Raw genomic sequence first — 21,665 nt, 5'->3', positions numbered from 1 at the left:
ACACATGCAGAGTTTGGAGACTTGCTTGCCTGACCCTGCTCTGAGACTTCACCAAGGGCCACCTGGTTAGCATAAAGAAACCAGTAGGGCCCAGGAGTGGAGTAGGATGATGAAATTTCATTATCTCTTTTTCATTCTATTATCAGTGTGTCATAAACATGTCATCCATTACCTGTAACAAATTTTAAAAAACAATATTTTTGTTGCTACAGGATATTTTAAAAGTGTTTTCCCCTTGAAACAATTAGAATACCAAGTATATCTCAAAAGGTTATCAGTCTTTGGTTTAAGGTAAATGAAACCTCAGAGAGAACTCAGAAAAGTTGTATAGTATAAACTGCAAATTTGCAGTGGAAATACTCACAACTCCTTATGATGAAGAGTGGGCTTTTTTTTCTCCTGTCATCTGCAAAACTACTGGTTGCAATCCTTATGTGCCTTCCTAGGTGAAATTTCCCATTTGCTTTCACACACAGAGTAAGTCAATGATCTAATGGTGTCTGAGCTTCAAGTATTAGTGTATTATGGAAAAGATGGTAATAGCACATGGAAATAACACTCAAACTGCATTAATTTTAAGACATATTTAAACTAACATATTCCTTTTTCCTATGTGTACAATGTGTATGATGAAGAATGTTATTTTATGAATTTTACATGTCCTATTTTACAATGGGTATGCATGAAAGATATTTTCATTTATAGCCATCAGAAAAATCTAATATAAACCTTCATGTGAGGACCCCAGTCCTCCACATGAGTAAGCTGATAGATTAAATGCATCTTTTCAAGTAATATTTTAAATGTGATGACATGCTTGCAGAATGACTTGTCCTCATTTAAATCAGTGGCCCTATTGCACTGCTTCATGGGACCAGGATTTTCAAGACCAGTCTTAGTGTATCTGTATGTACAGTAAGGTGATTATTAATAATTTGAATACTATGATTCCTTAGAAAGAATATACCTCAGAAAAAATACTGTCATAGCCCCTTTTAAGTCTGTGAAAAAAGATGACTACTCAAATGTCTTTGAAAACAGGGCCAGATGATAATCTTGCTCTGTCAGTTGGGTTCTGTGTCCAGACTATTGTCAACCATTGCCTAGATGCATGCTTTTATTCTCTTGCTATACTCACAGTACTATTCAAAATTGAGGAAGGTTTTGGGGTTGGTTTGTTGGGGGTCTTTTAGGGGTTTGGAGGTTTTTTTTTTTTTTTTTTTGTAGGATTGGGATGGGGGGGGTTGTTGTTAGTGTTGTGGTGAGTTGATTTGGTTTGGGTTTTTTTCACAAAAAGGGAACAAGGAGACAGCAATGAGTTTATTCATCCAACTCTGTGGTTGGGTGAATACCAGGACAAGGCTTGGTGCTTCAGAAAGTTGAGCATGAAGCTGAGGGTTACTCACCCACTCTGGAAATCAAACCTAACATCATCTCTGGTTTGGCAGTGTAACACAAAATGCCCAAATCAAAGGCTGTTATTCTCTGTTCCCTCTATACAGTGCATACAATGTTATCATGTTATTTATTTTAAATGTACTATGTGTAATGTCATGCCATTAGATATCTGGCATACTCATAATGTTAAGTTACTATATTATTTTAGTGTTAACTAAAGCTATTGTAGTGGTTAAAGTTACAGCTGCTGTAGGAAGGACATACAAGTGATATTCAACTTTATTTAAAAATATGGAACAAATGCACTATTGTTATCCCACAAAGCATGTTTTACAGTAAATGAGGAGCAATGTAATTTCCATTAAAATTTGGAACCAAGGTAACTAAAAATGTCACTGGTAACAATTCTGTTGTAAAGTGGATAAAAAAGCACCATATTCTTAAATACAAGCAATTTTACATTCATAAAAATTCAATACTTTTCATTCTGGTAGAGCACTTCAAAGAAATACAAATTTGCAGTTTGAATTGCATCATAATCATACTATCTACACTTTGAATGCTCAGCAGCATACGATACAGGAATAATGACTAAAATGTACATACAAACAAAAAGAAAAGATGGATATGAACGCTAATGTTTTTTAAAATTATTCACACATAATTGTTTTTAAAGATATGTAACACATATTTCATGCTTTACTTTCTGGTAACACAAAAGAAAAAAAGCTCTCCTAAATATTCAAATCCTCATATTCTGACTCCAACTAAACTCGGTGAAGCTGGAGTTGACCTCGTACAAGGCTCATGAAAACATAGAAAGACAACAGAATTTGTCCAACTGACAATAAAAAAAATATATACACATACAGTTCTTTGTAATGCATGTCTGCATGTCTATGCACAGAAATCCCTCAGCTCAGCTCATGTAAGGAGTTTGATTTCTAAGATGAAACAGAAAATAGATCAGCATTGGGTAAAGGCATCATATTTAGCTTTGAAAAGGTCCAACTATTAAATATGCAGAGGTCTTCAAAACATACCAGAAAGAAATACTAAAGGTACAGGAAATTAAAAACAAACACAAAGATCCTATACTATATGAAATACCACCCGCTCTTTTTGCAAAATTTATATTTGCTTAACACTGAGTAACCTCAGTGCTTTCAGTGAACATACTGCTATTCATACAGACTTCCCAGCATGTTTAGGAAGAATTAGGGCCTAAGAGCATTAAAAAGGTGCTTTCATTTTCTTGTTAATTAAATTCCTACTGTAAAAAAATGTGTCCCAGTGTCAAAAGCCTCATACGCAATTGCACAGTCCCACACAGGTTTCCTGCACTGTCACCCCCTCAGGATGCTTATGGCACATTGATATTGGCACTTATAAAAAATTCTATGAAACACTGTACCTTATATTTCTTAAATATATCTCTTTTTTTTCATAAATTTTAGGGGAAAGGTGACTAGACTAGTAAATTTATTGTGTAATAATATACAGAATATATATTTAAGCTTTACCAAGTTTTGCCTCTAAATTCATTGTATCATTCAAAGTTTCTGGATGACACAAGTCAGTTCCTGTTTAAGTACATAAGTAACTCTGTATCACTACGATTGCCATTTATTGCGGCTAGTTCTCCAACAGCAGGTAATAAAAATGGCTTTAACACTTTGCAACATAAGCACAATATGACAGATTTCAGGAATCTGACCAGCATTTGTTGTGCAGGAAAAAGCATGCTATTACTAACAGAATAGTTTTATCCATGATAACAGGCAATGAAATCTAAGTTACCTCATAAAAATCCCATTAACTCAGTTAACATGAATTATTCAGAAATGTTTTATAACTCCTACAGATCAGAACAAAAGTATTTATTTGTGCTCTGTTAAATATGCTTTGGCTTACTTTCTTAAAGCCAACTAGGGAAGGAATTATTATTCCTTTATCTAATGGCATATCCTGAATGTACCCCCCCCCCGCAAAAAAAAACTAAAAAAGGTTATGAGAACTTTTTTATACAAAGGAAATAAAAACCCAATAAGCTACTTTTAAAAGTAGACATTTTGTATTAATACATACCGTTATTATTTGCACAGAACATTTTACAATACCAATAACTGTGTTAAAAAATAACAATTCTTTAATTCCAATGGACTTGTGCTTTCAGCTGATCTTTCAGCAAGTGCAGAGATACAGCAAATGTGAGAAAAGGATCAAGATTTCTTGCATCCGTCGCTTCTGTGTAAGGATTAGCATGGCATGTCCTTTGCTTCTGCTGAGTCCTGCTAAAACATCTGGAATTTTAAGACTGCATATACAAATGCACATCAAATTTACCATAAATATCTTACTTCTGGCTTGTCTGTTTTCACTCAGCCACTGACTCATAATGACTATACAAACATATAACTAAGCTTCTTGCAGTTGAAGCAACTAAGAGTACCCAATGCCTTTCCTTTAATTTCATTTTATATCTCATTAGTTATGTGGATAGTTCTGGTGCTGCAGCTCCTCCCATCTGTCTTAGCAACACTTGTACAGGCACATCCTATTATTTTAAAATAATTAATTTTGATAACAAGTGGGGAGAAATATTCATTTAAGTGAAAGGGGAGTTTGTCAATATACAAAGTGCTGACACATCCATCAGGAAAATAAGCTAGAAAATTTACTTCCTTTAGTTCTCTCCAGAGGCCTTAGCTAGCAGTTGCTTTAGTCAGAAGCTAATTGTATTGACAGTATCCCTTGAAAGGAAAAGTCCAGTGCAATACAGAAATTATTTTAACCAGTACATCAAATTTGCTATGGGCTAATTTCAGACAGATGCAAATGCATGGATAGGTGTGCACACATACATTCTCTAGGATGGCCTTGGACAGGAATGGAGTCTTCCTTGCACAGCACAGAACAGCAGAAGTTTGTGCCTTGGGAGCCTGGCTGGCCTATTCTGTGGCATCAACCATCATAGCAAAAAGTAAGTCTGTGAGGGAGCATGCTGAGATATGGAAGGAATTTTAAGAGCTGTGTTTCACTGTAGGCTTGTAAAGACGTCACACAAAATCTTCACATGGGCATGGCTGACTTGCTCCCACAGCAATGGCTTTTTTTGAAGCTGAGGATTTAAGACTACTGGGAAAGAAGTAATTTTAAGATTAAAAAGAGCAACTTATTGTTCTGAAAAAGGAGAGAGACAGAAGCAGCCTAAGTAGTTTGTTTTTTTCTTTTTTTTTTTTTCATAAAATTCCAGCTATTATAAAAAGTAAGGTGCTTTTCACTGTCAACCAACATATAGCTCTCATGGCATCTAAAGTTCTTATACCTAACAATGGAGATTAATACCAATGCTTAGTACCAGCAACAGATTGCAACTCTCCATGACAAAGTCTAAGACAGTTCTTACTCTAAGGAAGGATTTTTTGTAAATATATTCTTGGAAAATGACTTCATATTGTGGAATCCTTCATGGGACTTGAACCTACTCCTTGCTGACAAAAAGTGTTAAAATATCTGGGTGCCTGTGACAGATAACGTGACTTATGTTGAAAGAAAAACATTTTCTGGTTTTAGCAGCATTAAAATAATTGTTTACCCACCATTGCCACACCAGTTTGGTTCTTTACATAAATTAGCATTTAGACATCATACCCACATTAATGGATTTGTGGATGTAGGCTTGGCTCACAAAAAAGTGCTATGCTAACATACATTTTAAGGCTTAATGAAGCAATGAAATACTGTTTTGATAAGGTTTTTTTTTCCAAAACCCAGACCTCTGTTTTTTTTAGCCTCCCCTACCGTCTGAAAAAAAAGCTGGGATTTTCTGCATTAATTTTTCTTAGGAGAAGCAATGTGTAATGCTAATCTCAGCAATAGCAATTCTGGGACATGTATAAAGGAGAAAATATATGGGGAAATAATTAGTAATAAGGAGGAAAACTAGATGACTGCTGGAGGTAGGTACCAAATTAATTAGTCAGATAAAATTCTGGCCCTTCTGAAGTCAAAAGCACAAAATTTGCTAAATCACATCTGATTGCCACTGTCAATACTGTAACCAACAGATTATTTCCCAGATGATTTTGCAGAAAACAAAAGAGCTTCTCTTGTGAAAAGCATCCTTCAAAGAAAAGGCATGCACTTAAGTAGAAATCTTGAATGCTATTTAGAGGGACTAAAAACCTTTTAAGTATCTTCACTGCTTGAGTTCTCCATGACTACAGATTAATAGTCATGATTAGTAAAGATAAGCAATTTACTTTTTTTTTTTACATAAACAAATGCTCCTCTAATTTTTACAAAGTATCTAATCCATACAATTACCATTCATTTAGCAAATACTTTCCAGGCCTATATGAATGAAATTTATCTCCCATGAGTTCCTTCAACAGAAAGAAGAGAATTTAGATTGTTACCAAAACACATAACAAAGATAAGGAGAAGGTATGAAAGGCACTTATGTTCACAATGGATTGTCAAATACTCAGAACTTCTTGCAGACAGTTCTAAAATTCTTCTTGTCTGATGACTGCCAGTGATTTTGGATGACACTTCAAACAATGTCTCCAAATTTTTGCTTGCCAAATGGTACTTAAAAAAAAAATTAAATACTAATTTCCATGCTGTCAGTTCTGAAATTATGAAGATGGATTAGCAGCTTGTCCAAAATATCAGTTAGGCCTTGTCGTAAACACTTTCAAGAGGCACATGTTGGCAGAAAGCTTCTGAAATTTCAGTCTGCACGTAAAATGCCAATTGAAGGTTTAAAAGATTTGTGTGTTTGCAGAGTTTAACATTCACTTGTCCTTTCATGTGGAAGAAATTGATCTCTTTCATTTGTATTTTCAGGGTCACCCACTGGGTTCTTTTCTTGCATCCCACTATTTTCTGAACAAGAATCATCATCTCCATCGCCACGATGACCTTCAACACTGTGTCTGATGCCATAAGCAAAGTAAATGAGGAAGCCTTCCAAAAGGGGAAAAAAAAAAAAAGTTCATAGGGTTTTCAGGAAAGTAGTGCATTAAAAAGTAGATATTTTTCTCTGGCTGAACAGATTTTTGCTAAAGAATATTCTTCTTCAGATATCTGAATCAGAGCTCATGCTTCAGGTCTTCCCTGTTTCTACAGCAAATTCCAGTGCATCATTTTTGCATAATTAAATGCTCTAATAAGTTATGGAAAGTATTATCTCTAATTCATATCTAGATGGAATTAATACCGTTTTCTACATCTAAAAGAGGACAGAATGATATACTGGGAAGAAACCTGTTACAAGCAGGTTTCTACATCATTTTGGCTATACTTACTAGGAAAAAAAATCACGGCTTATTGGAATTCTTCCTATTACCTAAAAACTATATTTGTAATTTTAACTGAATATAAATACTTCTTCTGAAGCATGCTCTTCCTTTTTATCAGAAATATTAGCTGATTTTTATTAAATCACAGAGATTTTTTTCAAATGTTTGAAGGAAAAGAATGTTCTAAGATAGGAAACATGAGTTCTGCTGTATAAAGTGACTGAAATGAACAGAAGTACATACCAAGTAACATCCAGAAGCTAAATCTCATCCAAGTCTCTCCACTTAATTGTACCATCAAGTATATATTAACCAGTATACTGACTGATGGCAAAAATGGCAATAGTGGAACCTAAAAGGAAATATTTAATATGTTTCTATTAAACATAAATTTATTTGCATGCCACACTTCAGATATGTAAGACAAACTGGAGTTAACGTGTAATCACTAATAAAGAATTGAATTTTTTTTGGTGTTTTAGTAAAATTTTCACTGGGTTTAACCAACAGTTTCTATAGATCTGAAACTTTTAAATTCATTATGTTTAATATATATTCTCTAAGGCTGTAGAAAAACTTTCCAGCTTGTGTGGGACATATACTAATGAATTCCTGTATTTACAGCTGAAAAATAATATTTCTATCTCTCTTATTCTGAAATGCTCCCCCACCTCCACCAGATTCCTTGACCTTCATCACTATACTTCATTATTTCCATTAAGTAATTGATCTTAGAACATAAGTGAGAGTGCAAAATGAAAGTATTTATACTCTGTCCTAGGTCCAAAGGACTGCAGACTACACAGAGAAGTGATTGTACACTCATCAGTTTCTGACTTGTTTTCCAGCTTTAAGTTCTCTCTCCCACTCATTAGAATCCATCCAAAGCTATCATCAGAGAATAACAAGAGAATAAGTTATTCACCATAAAGGCTACTTTCTGCTGGTTCTGAGGCTGCCTTTGGATGAGGAGAATGGTAACTACGAAGGATATCACCAATAAAGCAAGAAGGCCAATACTCCAGGGCTCCAAGTTAGCAATGAAATGAATCCCATATGTAATGAGGATACTCAAGCCACAAATCAAACAAGCTGTATGAAAAACAAAATTACAGAAATAGGTCACTTAATCTCTGCATTGAAGAGGAAGTGACTTTTAAGAAGAGTGATAGTAAGCTTCAACATGTACTGTTGTTATGAATATGTTTAATTAAATGAAAATTACTACAGGTTAGATTGATTCATCAAGGATAAAAGCACAGAATGACACATGTATGACTGAAAGAAGGCATGTTACCCATGGATTTTTAATTCTGCCTTTAGTAAAATTCCAGTATAAATGTTAATGCATACATGAGTTTGGACAGCCAAATACTTACCTAAGAGGCTCACTAAGAAGTTAACTATAGTTGCAGTCTGCTCAGTTGGTAAACTGGATGGATTAATCAAGGCCTGAAGATGGAAGTGATTCTCTTCTATCATGTTTATCTGTGACTCACTTACTGCAGATTCCCTTTCAGCTGCAGCCAAAGCTGCTTTTTCTGGAGAGTATTTTGGTTCCTCATAGGTGGGTTGGTACCTATGCATAAAACAGAGTAATAACCATAACTTCTAGATTTGAAGCAATATGAATCTAGGCATGTACTGAAATACTAAATTCTTTTCACTAGAACATTAGAATTTCCCAAGTTATAACTGCATTGCAACAGCATTACTAGTCAGTGTCATATATAAAAATACCGTGGCAACTTGCTTTTTGGATTGGTTTGTTTGGAGATTTTTTTTTTACAGTTTTTTTCAGCTACCTGAATGCACCAATAATAGCTCAGATAAATGACCAGTCCCGTACAGAAAGAAAGGACAGGGTCTGGTAGTCAACAGCAAGGAAAGAGTAAGATCTTGTTTCTGACTTGCTTCTTTTACTCTAAGAGGCTTCTAACTGGCATTAACTGAAAATTGACATCTGATTTGTTAGCTTTTAAATGTACTTTTAAAAATACTTATGGTAAGTGAATTCTTTTAAAATAGAATAGGCATCTCTTTTAAAGTGTAAATTATTGCAACAATGAATTTGAGCTGAATTTAAGCTGTTATACTTTTCAAAGTTAATTACTTAGCCTTAAGTAATAAAGGCTGACTTTTTAAAATAAGAAGAGCAATACATAATATAGTGATCTGTAGCTAGCAATATATAATTCCATAGCTTTACAAACATGACCGATACCAGAGTTTTACTGAGAAGTATTTATAATCTCACTCATATTTGCACTCTCTTCTAGGGCCACCACATCTTAAAATGTGGTCTTATATTTCTGAGTAGAATAATACAAAGCAACTATTAGAACTTGTTCATCCTGTGAACCACCTGGAACATCAAACTCTTTCACATATAGTCCCCAAAATGCAATATGCCTGATGTACAGCATAGATTGTATTCATATACAAGTATCATTCACCGAATTCTGTACTCAAGCTTATATTTAGTACCTTTGGGACTAATGCTTGGGCCAATACTACTTCTGGAAAATAAAAGGTGTCTCAATTTCACCAGAAGCTTTAACCTGACTCACTGGTATACTTACGTAACAATGTACCATTGTTTTCTTTGAGGAGTCACTGCTTCTTAGAAATCATTTATATGCTTACAGCTACTGGCTATCTAACAAAAAACATGTCTTGTAAATATGACTTCTGTTTATTTATTGACCAACCCCAAAAAAACCCCACAGTAACAAAGGATGTTTTTGGCTCACCTAAGAATGAGGACACAGGTTGCCACAAGTGAATAAGCAAGAAGTGTGCCAATAGACATCATGTCCACTAAAGCCTTTAGGTCAAACAGAAATGCCATTACAGCTAAAAAAGAAAAGAAATGGAAAAATTTCCAGGAGACTGACAGAGAATTACAGCATCATCCACACTGGGAAAGAAATTTAAGATCATCAAGTCTAACCATAAGTGCCAAGATTAATATTAAAAATATATGAAGCTAAGATTTTAAAATCTGTATGCAGTGTAACTTATTGATTTACTGACAGCAATAGGAGTGAAATCATGATAATCCTTAGCATTTTTTAAGCTGCTGGTATCACTCAAAATCTAATTCCCTACAGTTGGGAATCTCATTCATATAGATAGGCACTGATGAGTCAGTCATACAGTCATGCTGCATTATCAAACGCTTATATCAGACTCATTTGGATATAAGTATTTGCACACATATTGTTGAATTTAGGCCATATTAAAAATACATTTTTACAGAATTAAGTTCAGATCCTGCAGCAGAATCTCACCGAAACTGAAGGGATGGATCCCACTGCCAAACTGAGAAAAAGTCATTGTGATGTAAAATTTCTGCTGAGCTGAGAAAGAGTTCTGTGTGAAGAGGACTTTCAGGAGTTGTCTCAAATAAAATAGTTTTGTGGGGTTTTTTAATGATTATCTTACTAAAAATAGTTTTCAATTCACCTTCAGGAATGACCACTAACATCTCTCAAGAATTAATATTCTTATGATCACTGAACTCAGAGGCAGAAACTTCCAGGGGAGTGGACATTATTATAGAAATCTTGTGTTTAAAAAAGCTAATGCCATATTCATTTGGAGATTCTGGAATATCTTTTTTTGTCTATGCTGTTTGCACAACAAAGCACATTTTTTAATAAAGAAATTAGGAGAAGCTATCAGTAAATGAAAGGTTAATTCAAATTGATTTGAAATACATACACATACTTTAAGAGCCTCTTAAAGGATTTGTATTTTATTAATATTTTTGAGATGCAGATTTTTTTGAATCATCAGTAATTTCAACATCAAAAGAAACTATTAAATATAGTCTTTATACACTGTGTGTATATGCACACCCAAATTATTCTGTATTCAAACTATTTATATTTAATATTTATGGTATGCTTTTGTTAATGGATTTCTAGACAGCTGCGTAAGGGCACAAACACATGGATACATACTCCCCTGGTATTTGATCCTAAAGGAGGAAGCAAAATGTGATTTTCTGAAAACAAGGCTGCTGGATTACAGAATTTTTATATAATCTGGGAGTCTCTTTTTCAATTAAGAAAGACCATCCTGTTTTCTTCAATGACAGTGGATGTTCCTAAATCCAAAAAGGCAATTTGCAGTGTAGATTTTTGAATACCTCTCTGCTTTTCATGCTCTAAAGAGCAAAGCCGAGGAAGAACAGAACCTACTAAAACCTCATCTACAGTATCTATATTTAATTTTGAAACCCAGCTTCAAAAGGCTACTCTGTGGCCTGGATATTCTTTAACTTTAGAAACAAGTTGAAAAATGCCTGCAAGTTTCTTCTTAGTAATTCTTCTATACTAAGAGAAAAAAAGGCAGCGTATTTCTTTTCCACCTGTCTTAGTTCTACTCTAAGAGAAAACAGTAGGTCCCTTTATGGTGAAACTGGACTGACACCAAAACATTTTGCTATGTGCAGAGGTCTGCCATGGCGATTACCACCTGTGAAAAGATCAGTCACGTAATAACACGTGACAGTTGCCTCAGCTGTAGTCTTGACTTCATAACTTTAATTGGGCATCTCATCTTCTTAGCTTTTCTTACAGCTGTAAAACTATTTGTGCTACAAATGCATAGAAAAGACAGATAATATAAGCTGTTGCATACATCCATAACTATTCTGTCAAAACTATTTATGACCACAAATTACCAAATATGGATTAAAAAAAATAGAAGAAGAAATTACTCTTTCTCCAGCAGTAGATAAACTCACCAGTTTTCTGGTGAGCTGTTGATGCACCAAATTCCTAAAATTGTCTAGAAGCAATCCAATGTCAGCTGCTGCAGAGCTACAGGCAGGGCTGTGTAACTATACCAATCACTTTACCAGCTGGGTAATACACTATTCTTTCTTCTCATCATTACTGTGATTTCACATAAAGATCTTGATTTCATCCTACAAAACTGCAACCTCCAAATTCTTACAGAAGATTATGTCAATAAGATAAATTCAAATAAAATAAAATTGAAATAATAAAAGTAATGCTATGCAATCTATTTGTACTCTGACCAAAGAAAGGGGAACTGATAATAAGGCTTCATGTGGGAACTCTCTGGACAATGACTGTGCCTTTCTGCACTATCGTCAAGTTTAAGCAGTTTGACCTCAAACTTTACATAGTTTGAGCAGTTCCAGTCTTGTGGCATCTGAGGATGACCCTGACTATAAATAAAAATATTCTGTCTAATTCCTAAACATCTTATTTGAGATTAATTTTAGTCAAAGTTGCTAAAAGTTCTAAGGCATGTATTTGATAGTTGAATTACTTAAAAAACTTATTTATTTTCCTTTGAGCTCAATACTTCTAAAGATTCCAGTTTTCTGGGATGCTTAAACATCCCACTAAAATGACGATGAAATTTAGGCACAGCTATATGTACCTCAGCAAGAAGTATGAACATAAGTGAAAGAGTTGAATGTTAAGAATTGACCTTAGGAGTTGGCAACGGCTCCCAAAATATTGTTTTGGTAAAATATATGTAGGCACGTATGTGTATACATATATGTGCAGACACATAAGCCCCCAACACACACATGCCCCTCAACCACAACTTAAGGTAAGCCTACAAAACAACTATCATTTTCTTTGGAAGACAATTTTAAAAATCCTTGTAGTTGACACAAAAGTTGATCCTGCTTTGTATGCAATTCTTTTTCTTATATCTCATTAAAAAAAAGTGACAGTCATTTTCCCCCCAGTATAGATGGCATAAATATATTAGGTCTACCTCAGACAAGGAAGCCCTGTCAGTACAGCATCAACCTAAGGGACTCAGATTAAATAATGAGCTTATTCACCATACAGGGGTAAAGATAAAAAAAAAAAAAAAAAAAAATTGAATTCTGTGGCATTAAAGCCATCACCACCACCATGATTGGCTTGATCTGGAGTTCTTATACCCGTTGATTACTCAGTAATTTTATTCCCATTGTACATGCAAGGGAAGTTAACAAGCAGCCCTTTTCAAAAATATGAAGTACCATGCACGTGCATAGAGTGCTTAAATCTCAGTTTTAAGTAACACGGGCTTTGAGAGCTTACCAGAGATGACCCCTGCTGTCAAGGTGGCAGAAACTGGTGCCTGCCTCTTATTCACTTTGGCAAGAAAACTAAAGAGTAAACCATCACGTGCCATGGCAAACAGAATTCGGGGCAAAGGGAACATAGAGCCGAGAAGACTAGAACAGAAAAATGTATAGTTCAAGTACAGGTTATTAAAACCACAATGCTTTACTGGTAAACCCAACTACACAAAAAGAAAGCTTGGAGGAGTTAATGGGTTTAGGTATAGTTTTGCTTAGGCTCTGTGTTGCTACTCTTAGGATTTTGTTTGGTCGACTGATGTTCTTGGTTTTGGGTTACTGTTTATTTTGACCCTAGGCTTTGAAAGCACTTGAGATAAACCAACAAGTAAAAATCTGAGATAGAGAAAAGTTTTACTGGTAGACTACTTTACCTAGCAACAAGCAGATTTGATCATTTCAGTCCAAAGCAAATCAAAGCTGCATAACAGTGGTTTATTTCCATATATTCAACGTGTTTAGCAGTGCACCTTTCTTTACAAGGATCAACTCTTAGTCTCACCTGCTACTGCACCAGACGATAAAGTAGCAACTAGTGGGGTCTTCGTTTTGGAATTGATTTGAGCTAGACATTTGAAAAGCAACCCATCCTTCGCCATAGCATAGATTACACGTGGTATTGGGAAAATGGATCCAAGAAGACTGAGTAAAAAGCAAACACATGCAACATGGCAAACACAATTCATGCAGAGTTGTATTCATGGACAAGAAAAAAAATGTTAATTAATGGCATGTATAGAAACAAAATGTATGGTTGTAAGACAAAACCAGAAAGCCCCATAGCCCAAGGTACTACAGATCAGACAAATAATTTTTATTTAACTGCAAAGTTGATTTATTATTCTAATTATATTAATTTAGGTAATGAAATTGCTTCATCAGACAGAATCCAGATTAGCAAGATAACTCTCTTCCATCACCATAGTTCTTGGGTATTAATTGACCAGGAACATGTTCGAGATCACACTAACTCTGCAATTAAGCTTTAGTACTCCTGTAGAAAGTCTGTCAGTCAGCAGCAGCAAATAAATAAGCATTAGCAGCATCCCTTACACTCTATATTTCCATATAAGCCTACTGATTAACAGTTATTCGAAGTAAGCACCATACAAGTGTACTTGCGCAGATTAATTCTTTCGATTAAAGCACCTCTAGGCAAGATGCATTAAGACTTTTTTTTTAAGAAGTTAATTAATTTAGATGTTATTAGAACACATAAAGGTTTTAAACTATTGATAACTTGAAGCTCTTAAACATAATTCTTAAATTAGGTGGTTTCTTTCCCTCAAAGAGAAATACTTTTAATTAAGAAAACAAAAGGCGAAATCATAGCCAGTATAACCCTCTGCAGCAAGCACACATGTTTTTAACCAGGTGAAGGGTTTCCTTTCTTACTTTTGAGAAACAACGGTATCACTTAAAGAAGGCACAGCTCTTACATGCCACAGGTGCTAGGTACATCCAGTAATGCTTGTGGGACAGAAGTATTAAGGGTAGACAGGAGAGAAGTTTTATTGCAAATGAACTGATTTTGATGTATAAGTGTACCTTCTACAAAGAAGGTACATTCCAAAAAATTCCAGAAAGTTTTTTGTTGTTTTAGCTTTCTAAGGTTCATTTAGCCTGCCCTTCTTTATGTACATTCGCATACATAATGGCAGTATTAACAAACATCTTTACCTGACAGAACAAGTTCATGACATAGCACAGTAACAGGAAACTAAAAGCAATTCATCCCAATGTTTTTTCTTCATTGTAACTCTAAACTGAGGAGCATGAAATACAGTTTCCTTTGTTTTGTTCTAAACTAACATTAGTCAACAGATTAAAAGATTCATCTCTCCACAGGAGTACATATAATTCTTCAGAATACACTGTAAAAAGAGCCCGACAGTTCAAATTTCTAAAAATTTCTTACCATCTCAGTTCACTTTGTTTTCCAGTATTAATTTCTTTAATCTAGTTTCTTATATATAACTTCTACTATTTATCAATGTAAAGAAAAAAATCAACGAAACCGTCCAACCTGAGGGGACCATGAGAAATATATAGAAAATAACAAAAATAATCCCAGGACAAACTGTGTAACTGTGACATTCTTCAGTCAGTCCTACATTTCTTTTAGTGTCCTTCTGGAACTACTTCATGTTTCTATCCCCTCCAGCATCTAAATGTTCCTTTAAATGATTGCCCACAGTCAACAAACTCATATTCAGGCTAGTGCCTACAGGGTTATGTTGGAGTGCAGGTAGCATTAGTGCTTCCACAGGCAACTTGTTTTCCTTTGTTGAAAGGCACCCGTGTTCTTACCACTGAAGTTCATGGAAATGACTCCTTACTACACAAGTTTAGGTAAAAGATTGGCATCAACATTTTTCTATCCCTAAATTCAAGTATCAAGCAATTTTCTATTTTTTTAAAGTGTTTGTATCATATTACAATTGGGGTGTAATATGTTTGAACACATACTAATATATATTGTGCCCTCCCTGATCTTTTTAATCAAAATAATATGTTAAGGGTACATACACAGTTTCACAAAGGGGAATGAATTATAGTATTTTCACAGCTATAATCTACATCTCAAATACCCACACAGAAACCACAGGAAGGGATGATATCAGAAGACAGACTGGCTGCTGGAGGAAAACAGAGACAGGCAATGAAGATGAGGAGTGGAGCTAGTGTCTTCAATTTTGCCTGCAAATACACAGAGCCCATAAAGCTGCTGAGTCCCAGGGAATGGACAGTGAAAAAGGAAAAATGGGGGAGGTTTACTTTGTCAGTTAATAAAGATAACTTGCAGGTCATATGTTTGAAAATATTTATATATAAAAAAATTGGTGTAATAAGCTTCTACAAAGAGGTAGAGTTCAATAACAGTACAGTTAAGAAAAAAAAGGAGCCTAAATTAACACAGCTACTGTCAACTAGACTTGCTTAAGTTTAATACTTGCTTATAATACTTATTGTTAATTCTTTGCATGGACTGAGCCTTCAAAATGAACACACAAACATAGATACAAATGTAATATATTATTCATCAGCTTTTCCCAATAGAATTAGTATTTCAATGTCTTTACCTTGTAGACAAAGCACAGAGGGATCCCACTGCTACAACGTATTTAGCAGGACCCCATCCAACATATTCAAATGCTACTGGCAGAGGACTTTTCTCATCTAGCAGATAGTATGGCATCATAAGTGTCAGTGCAGCTGAAACCAAGCAATAGGCCATGAAGCAGACAAGTAGGGACACCACAATTCCTATGGGTATGGCTTTCTGAGGATTCTTGACCTCTTCTCCTGAAAAAAGGAAAAGAAAATGCCCCAAATTCGTACTAATTTTGCCCTTCAGCTCTAAGAGATAACATCAAATGTTTGATGTCAATCAAATCAAACATCAAAGACAAATCATTTGTTAATCTAAGTAATGAGAATCATATCTGTAATAGAAGTTTTAAAAACCTGAGTAAAATAAACTGAGACACACAGAACAGAACTCAGTATTTTGTTGTCAGAAAATAGTGGTAAATTAAAGGTCATAAAATACAGTTTCAATGTACTCAATGTACTCATTTCCTATCAGCCGTTGGGAAAGTGACCTTATCTCAGAGAACAGCGAGCAGATGATAAACATTATTTGAGCAGAAAAATTGTATACTAAGCACTTTCCAGACTAGAAAGCAGCAATCATTTATTTAGAACAGGAATGAAATAATAGAACCTCCTCCTTCTTTCCAGAAAGATAGCCATGTTCAAGAATGAACTTAGTCTCATTCTACATTGGCTGAAAGAGCTTTGGAAGACAGCAAAGTAAGAAGAGTAGACTGAATATTATAGTTTGTGGTTCTTTGGGGGTTTTTTTGAAAAAATATCCCCATGTTAAACATATATACACACACATATAAATACTATACCAGTTGTTGCAATGCAGTCAAATCCAACAAAAGCATAAAAACAGGTTGCAGCACCAGCCAATGTTCCTGTGAAACCATATGGCATAAAGCCACCACTTCCATACATACTTGTCACATTTTCATAGGATGAGCGGTTCCTATAAAGAACAAAAATACAGCAGAAAGATAAATTTTCCCCCTCATTATTGGTAGGATAAATACATGCACCTTCCTACCCTAGAACTCTGAGAAGAAATGTTTAAGCATTCTCATCATGACAGAGGTCTGCTTTACAAAATTGCATGAGATGACATTTTTATGTCCAAGCTTGTAAGAAAGAGAAAGAGAAAAATAACAGCAAAAGAATGTCTGAATCAAGCAACTATCATCTTACTTGCTTTGAAGTTTGTGACAAAACGTATTAAAACATTAACAGTTTATTATAATGAAGTATGTGTAAGAAAAAACTGCTTGAAATATGAGAAAATAAATAGATTTTTAAAAATTACTCTGTTACTGCAGTAAAGTTTCTGAGATATTCTTCACTTTTCTTCCAGTTGTCAGCTTCACCTTTCACAAAACCAGAAACAATAACGAAGACCAGGACCAAGATGTTAATAGCAGTGAAAATTCTATTCACCCATGCAGACTCTTTTACTCCAAAAGATAAAAGACCTGTAAAATAAAAATATTTTATAGATGTGAATGGCCCATTATACTATTAAAATGGTATTTAAACAAGGGATACATGTAAAAGAAGGTGTGTGTGTGTATATACATTTATGCAAATACTGTGAATAATACTGAAAAAGCCTTACCAGATTTAAAAAAAAACATTAACACAAACTTACTAGACTTTTAACAGCGTGACAATAGGCAAATATATTTGAAACCACAAAAGAGAAAGCTTCTTCTTTAAGGATTTAAAAGTATTTTTAGCAATGGCTGCTTTTTACTTCTCTGAGATGCCAATCCATATCTCTGTTTTATGCCATGGAGTAAAATAGCTACAAGAATTCTGTGCTTTGTAAAAATAGATAGGTAGAATATATTCCGTACAGAAGAATTATCTGTTAGATTAAGAAAAGAAGGACAATTATTAAATTAACAATGTAACCGACTGACTCTACATTTTTCAGGGCACATCCATCACAGTAAGTCCCATTTCCTAGTTCATTAATAACAGCTTTAAAAGAAATGCACACCTCATGTTTGTAACACTGATGCATAGAGATTCTAGAAAACAGTCAGATACAAAACACACATGGCTTTAGATTACACAGTAGAACATTTAAACAATCTGAAAGTTATTCCAATGGGATTCTACTTTAGCATTAGATTTTTAACAATTATAAGTGCTAGAGTGTTAGTAGTATAATGAAACAGGCAGTGAGCAGATCAGGAAAAATGAAATACAACTGGAAAATTTTCACAGGTACTTTGTGCTCTAAGCATTTCCACCAATATCACATACATACTTTCCCTCATTATTTAGAGATTAAGTCTGAAAATTTTAAGCCTCTCAAAATAATGTCTGAAAAGCTTCTGACTCTTCTAATGAGATATTTGCTATCTTATCAGAACACAGAAATTATCTTATGATAATTTAAAAGTATCAGGTTTTCTTCACCAATGACATTTTTATTGAAATAGATGTATGCTTTCTTCAGCTCAGTTTTTCCCAAAAAGGTAGTGTCTCAATCAGCCTAATACAGCGTGAATCCTAGTTTGTGCATTTTTAAAGTCCTTTCATTATCAAAAAACCAAACCAAAACAGAACAAAAAAAAAAAAAAAAAACCAAACCCCACAAAAAAATAAACCCCAAAAACCCCAAAAATTAAACAAACAATACCCAAAAACAACACACCAAAAAACCAAACCAAACAAAAAAGCCCAAACCCTGGATTTCTGTGTACTTGTCCTTGTGCTTAGCACATAACATTTTCTGTAAAACATCACCTGCTACTCCTGTGACTCAGCTTTACACAGCTCACAATCCAATTACTGTGTCATGCTCAGCCTACACAGTCCTGAGCCATCCCCACTGCCCCTCCTTTCAACAGTAGGGAATTCCATCCAGTTCAGTCACTGGGGGTTTGGCTTCTTATCAGACACCTAGAGAGGCAATTTGCAGCACAAATGTGAAAGGAGTGAAGAAGGACTGATAGTAGGGATGAAAATACAGGACACAAATGAAAACTCAGTAGCAGTGATGAACAAGAGAGGAAATATTTTCCCTTTTTTCAAGAACCTCTAATTCTTATGTTCTGAAGAAGCAATGGCAATGGAGAAAACATAAAAGATGTCAGCATCTAAACTAGGACTGTGTAGTTTGGTTTGTGGGGTTTCAGTGCTCTGCTTTGCAGGGTGTTATTTTTTTGTCTCCTTTATTTGGAAGAGGTGAAACTGAAAGGTCTGCTCCAATTATATTCCACATTCATTCCCAACCCTCCTGAGGACATAAGGGTCTGAACTGGTCATATAGGCAATTCTGAGCCACAAATGTGGCAGGATGCTGGACTAAACCTACTCAAGCCAACTCCCAGATCTTCCTAAGTATAGGAAGCCATTCTTTTATGTACAGAGACCTAATAAATCTTCAGATGCACTGGTCATTCATTCTAGCAGTAGGTAGAACAGACATGTTTTCCTGTGCCAAAAAAAAACAAAACCCACTTAGAACAAGAGAACCAGAGAACAGGTTATATACATATAACTTAGTTTCACTTCCCAGAGAAGAAAAGCTTCTGTTTTGGTTTAAAGAGAGACTGAATATGACAAGTATATGAGATAAGGGTAAGACCTCTATGGAATATTGAAATGCTTCTAGTATTGCCTGAAAACAAACTGCACACTTCAGAATACACTTCCTGCTTCCTTCACTCCCAGCAGCAGTAGTAATGTTTCCATATGGTAAATAATTGTTAAATGCAAATATGGAAGTAAGTTGCAGTATTTTTGAACTTTCTGATCCCTCAAATAGCATGTAGCTAGGTAGCGTCAGTGGTTGTGATTTAAAAGCATGATACATGAGTAAAGACAAAAACAAGACTTGGAAGAGTAGACAGGAAAAGTATACTCAGGTGTCAAATTTGTCTGTTGGTCCATACAAGTACCTTGGGTTGCCCTTTAGGTCAAGCAAACTCTAGGATAAACAACTGAAGACTTAAAAAGGGGAACGTTATTATATACCAAATAAGTGAACAATGTAGGTGGAAAAAAACCCTTACAAATGCCCACTACATGCACAATATATAATTTAAGGAGACCACATCACCAAACTACAGAGCTTAACCTCCAGGCCACTCTGAAAGCATTTACTGGTGATAGAGCCATGAAAACACAGAGAACTGTGTAATTTTCCTGTTACCAATGGTCTGTATAATGGGTTTAATAGAAAAAGCTACTGACAAGGGATTAGTTCATGTCTCAGTTTCAAGAGAAGAGGGTGCATGTGAAAGTTTGGTTGTATACCTTTAATTCACAGAGCCATTGTGCCAGTACAAAATGTGGCTCTGAACTTCCTTAAGGTATTTCCAGTGCAATACCCTACAATTCAGCATTTTTAAGTGTAAAATATCAAATCACCATAAATTAAGCCATATATTTTCTTACCTGATAAAAGTAATATAAGGAGTACTGCGAAGAAGTCAGGATACTCTGCTAGCCCAGAGTAATTCATTTTGAAGTAGGCACTGAAGAAATGACCAATCTGTTTTCCAAGAAGTTCATCAAAGGTGCCACTCCAGGCTCTTGCTACACTTGATGTACCTTCATAAAACACATGCATGTTTAGGGTTTTACATCCATGTAAACACATGCATGTTTAGGGATATAGCTACTTCTACAGAAAAGGAAACAAAACTAAGCCTATTGCTACTTGTATTTAAAAAAGCAGAGCCTGTGATACTTATTTTGCTGAAGAATTTGAATGTTTAAGAATTTTGCTTGTTAACTGGTAATAAGTTTTTCTAGAACCAAAATATACATTTTTTTTTCCTCAAAAAAAAAATTGCAGAAATTACTTCTGTGTCATTTATGCCTGATCCTGGAAGAAGCTTATTTCTAGCTATTTCTAATTCCTATGCCATAAAAAGTAACATAAGAAAGCACTTTAAGAAAGAACATAAAGGAAAGTTTGCCCACCTGAAAGTAAAGCAAAAAAAAAAATTAACTAGCAAGACATATGTTACTAGAGTCTGTATTTAAAATTAATACTGTCTGTGGCAAAGAGTGTATGGGCAAATACAATTTGGCCAATTTTATTTGTATAACTCTCATGAAAGACATTTTAATACAATACTGGGGAACATCAGTTTTGTAATGATCTGAGTAACCATCTTGTAGGTACACATCTAAAGCTAGGCATGTTCATACACAATATAATGGAAGTTTAGGACATATTCCTCTGGCAGAAATAATTTTTAAATCCAAAAATGTTATGTCTGATAAATCACTGAAATAGCTGTTATACTATCTGCCACATAAATATTGATTTTATTCAAATCTGGTCAACTTTGTATTTGATGGGATTACCTGATAGGACAGCATTTAATTAGCACGATGATATAGTAGCAAGTTAGTACTTAAACACCATGACTTTCCTGTAAGATTCTATAGTGGAATCCCTCTAAATATCCTTGCTGTATATATTAAAAAAAAAAAAAAGCTTATTGATTTTACTGAAATTATTATTTTTGCTGTCCAAAAATGGCAAAAAAATCTTATTTATTCTTGTGCATCATGACAGAATTGTCTGACACAATCTTCATACAAGGTATGTGGCTCATACATCACACTGTTACAAAAATATCTTGCATAAAACCTGTTTGCAGTGGTGATGCTCAGAAGGAAATAACCTAATCAAACTACTTTGGTTATTTAATCTTAGCAGGACTAAAAAGCAACAGTAGCTAAGTGTAGAGATGGAA

At 34.7% G+C, this 21,665-nt stretch overlaps 1 protein-coding gene across 5 annotated transcripts in view; it reads right to left on the bottom strand.

The window, feature by feature from the left end:
- Window positions 1-1,659: 1,659 nt before the first annotated feature.
- SLC7A2 (solute carrier family 7 member 2) overlaps window positions 1,660-21,665 on the bottom strand; it is a 56,939-nt gene continuing 36,933 nt past the window's right edge. For 4 of the 5 annotated variants that reach the window (XM_053940747.1, XM_053940746.1, XM_053940745.1 and 1 more), the window contains exons 3-12: window positions 20,350-20,505; window positions 17,243-17,408; window positions 16,755-16,891; window positions 15,918-16,140; window positions 13,337-13,476; window positions 9,461-9,563; window positions 8,087-8,286; window positions 7,633-7,799; window positions 6,951-7,059; window positions 1,660-6,372 (exon numbers count right to left, since the gene is read on the bottom strand). In XM_053940747.1, the coding sequence (XP_053796722.1) occupies window positions 6,194-6,372; window positions 6,951-7,059; window positions 7,633-7,799; window positions 8,087-8,286; window positions 9,461-9,563; window positions 13,337-13,476; window positions 15,918-16,140; window positions 16,755-16,891; window positions 17,243-17,408; window positions 20,350-20,505 (1,580 nt within the window). In that variant the 3' untranslated portion in view covers window positions 1,660-6,193. Of the gene's footprint in view, window positions 6,373-6,950; window positions 7,060-7,632; window positions 7,800-8,086; window positions 8,287-9,460; window positions 9,564-12,793; window positions 12,931-13,336; window positions 13,477-15,917; window positions 16,141-16,754; window positions 16,892-17,242; window positions 17,409-20,349; window positions 20,506-21,665 lie in introns of all 5 variants that reach the window. The other variant, XM_053940749.1, reaches the window with a different exon arrangement.

The sequence above is a fragment of the Vidua chalybeata genome, chromosome 4 (genome assembly GCF_026979565.1).
Source record: "Vidua chalybeata isolate OUT-0048 chromosome 4, bVidCha1 merged haplotype, whole genome shotgun sequence".
NCBI classification, from domain to species: Eukaryota; Metazoa; Chordata; class Aves; order Passeriformes; family Viduidae; genus Vidua; species Vidua chalybeata.
Note: the sequence above shows the minus strand (reverse complement) of the source record. Positions and strands in the feature narration are given on the sequence as shown.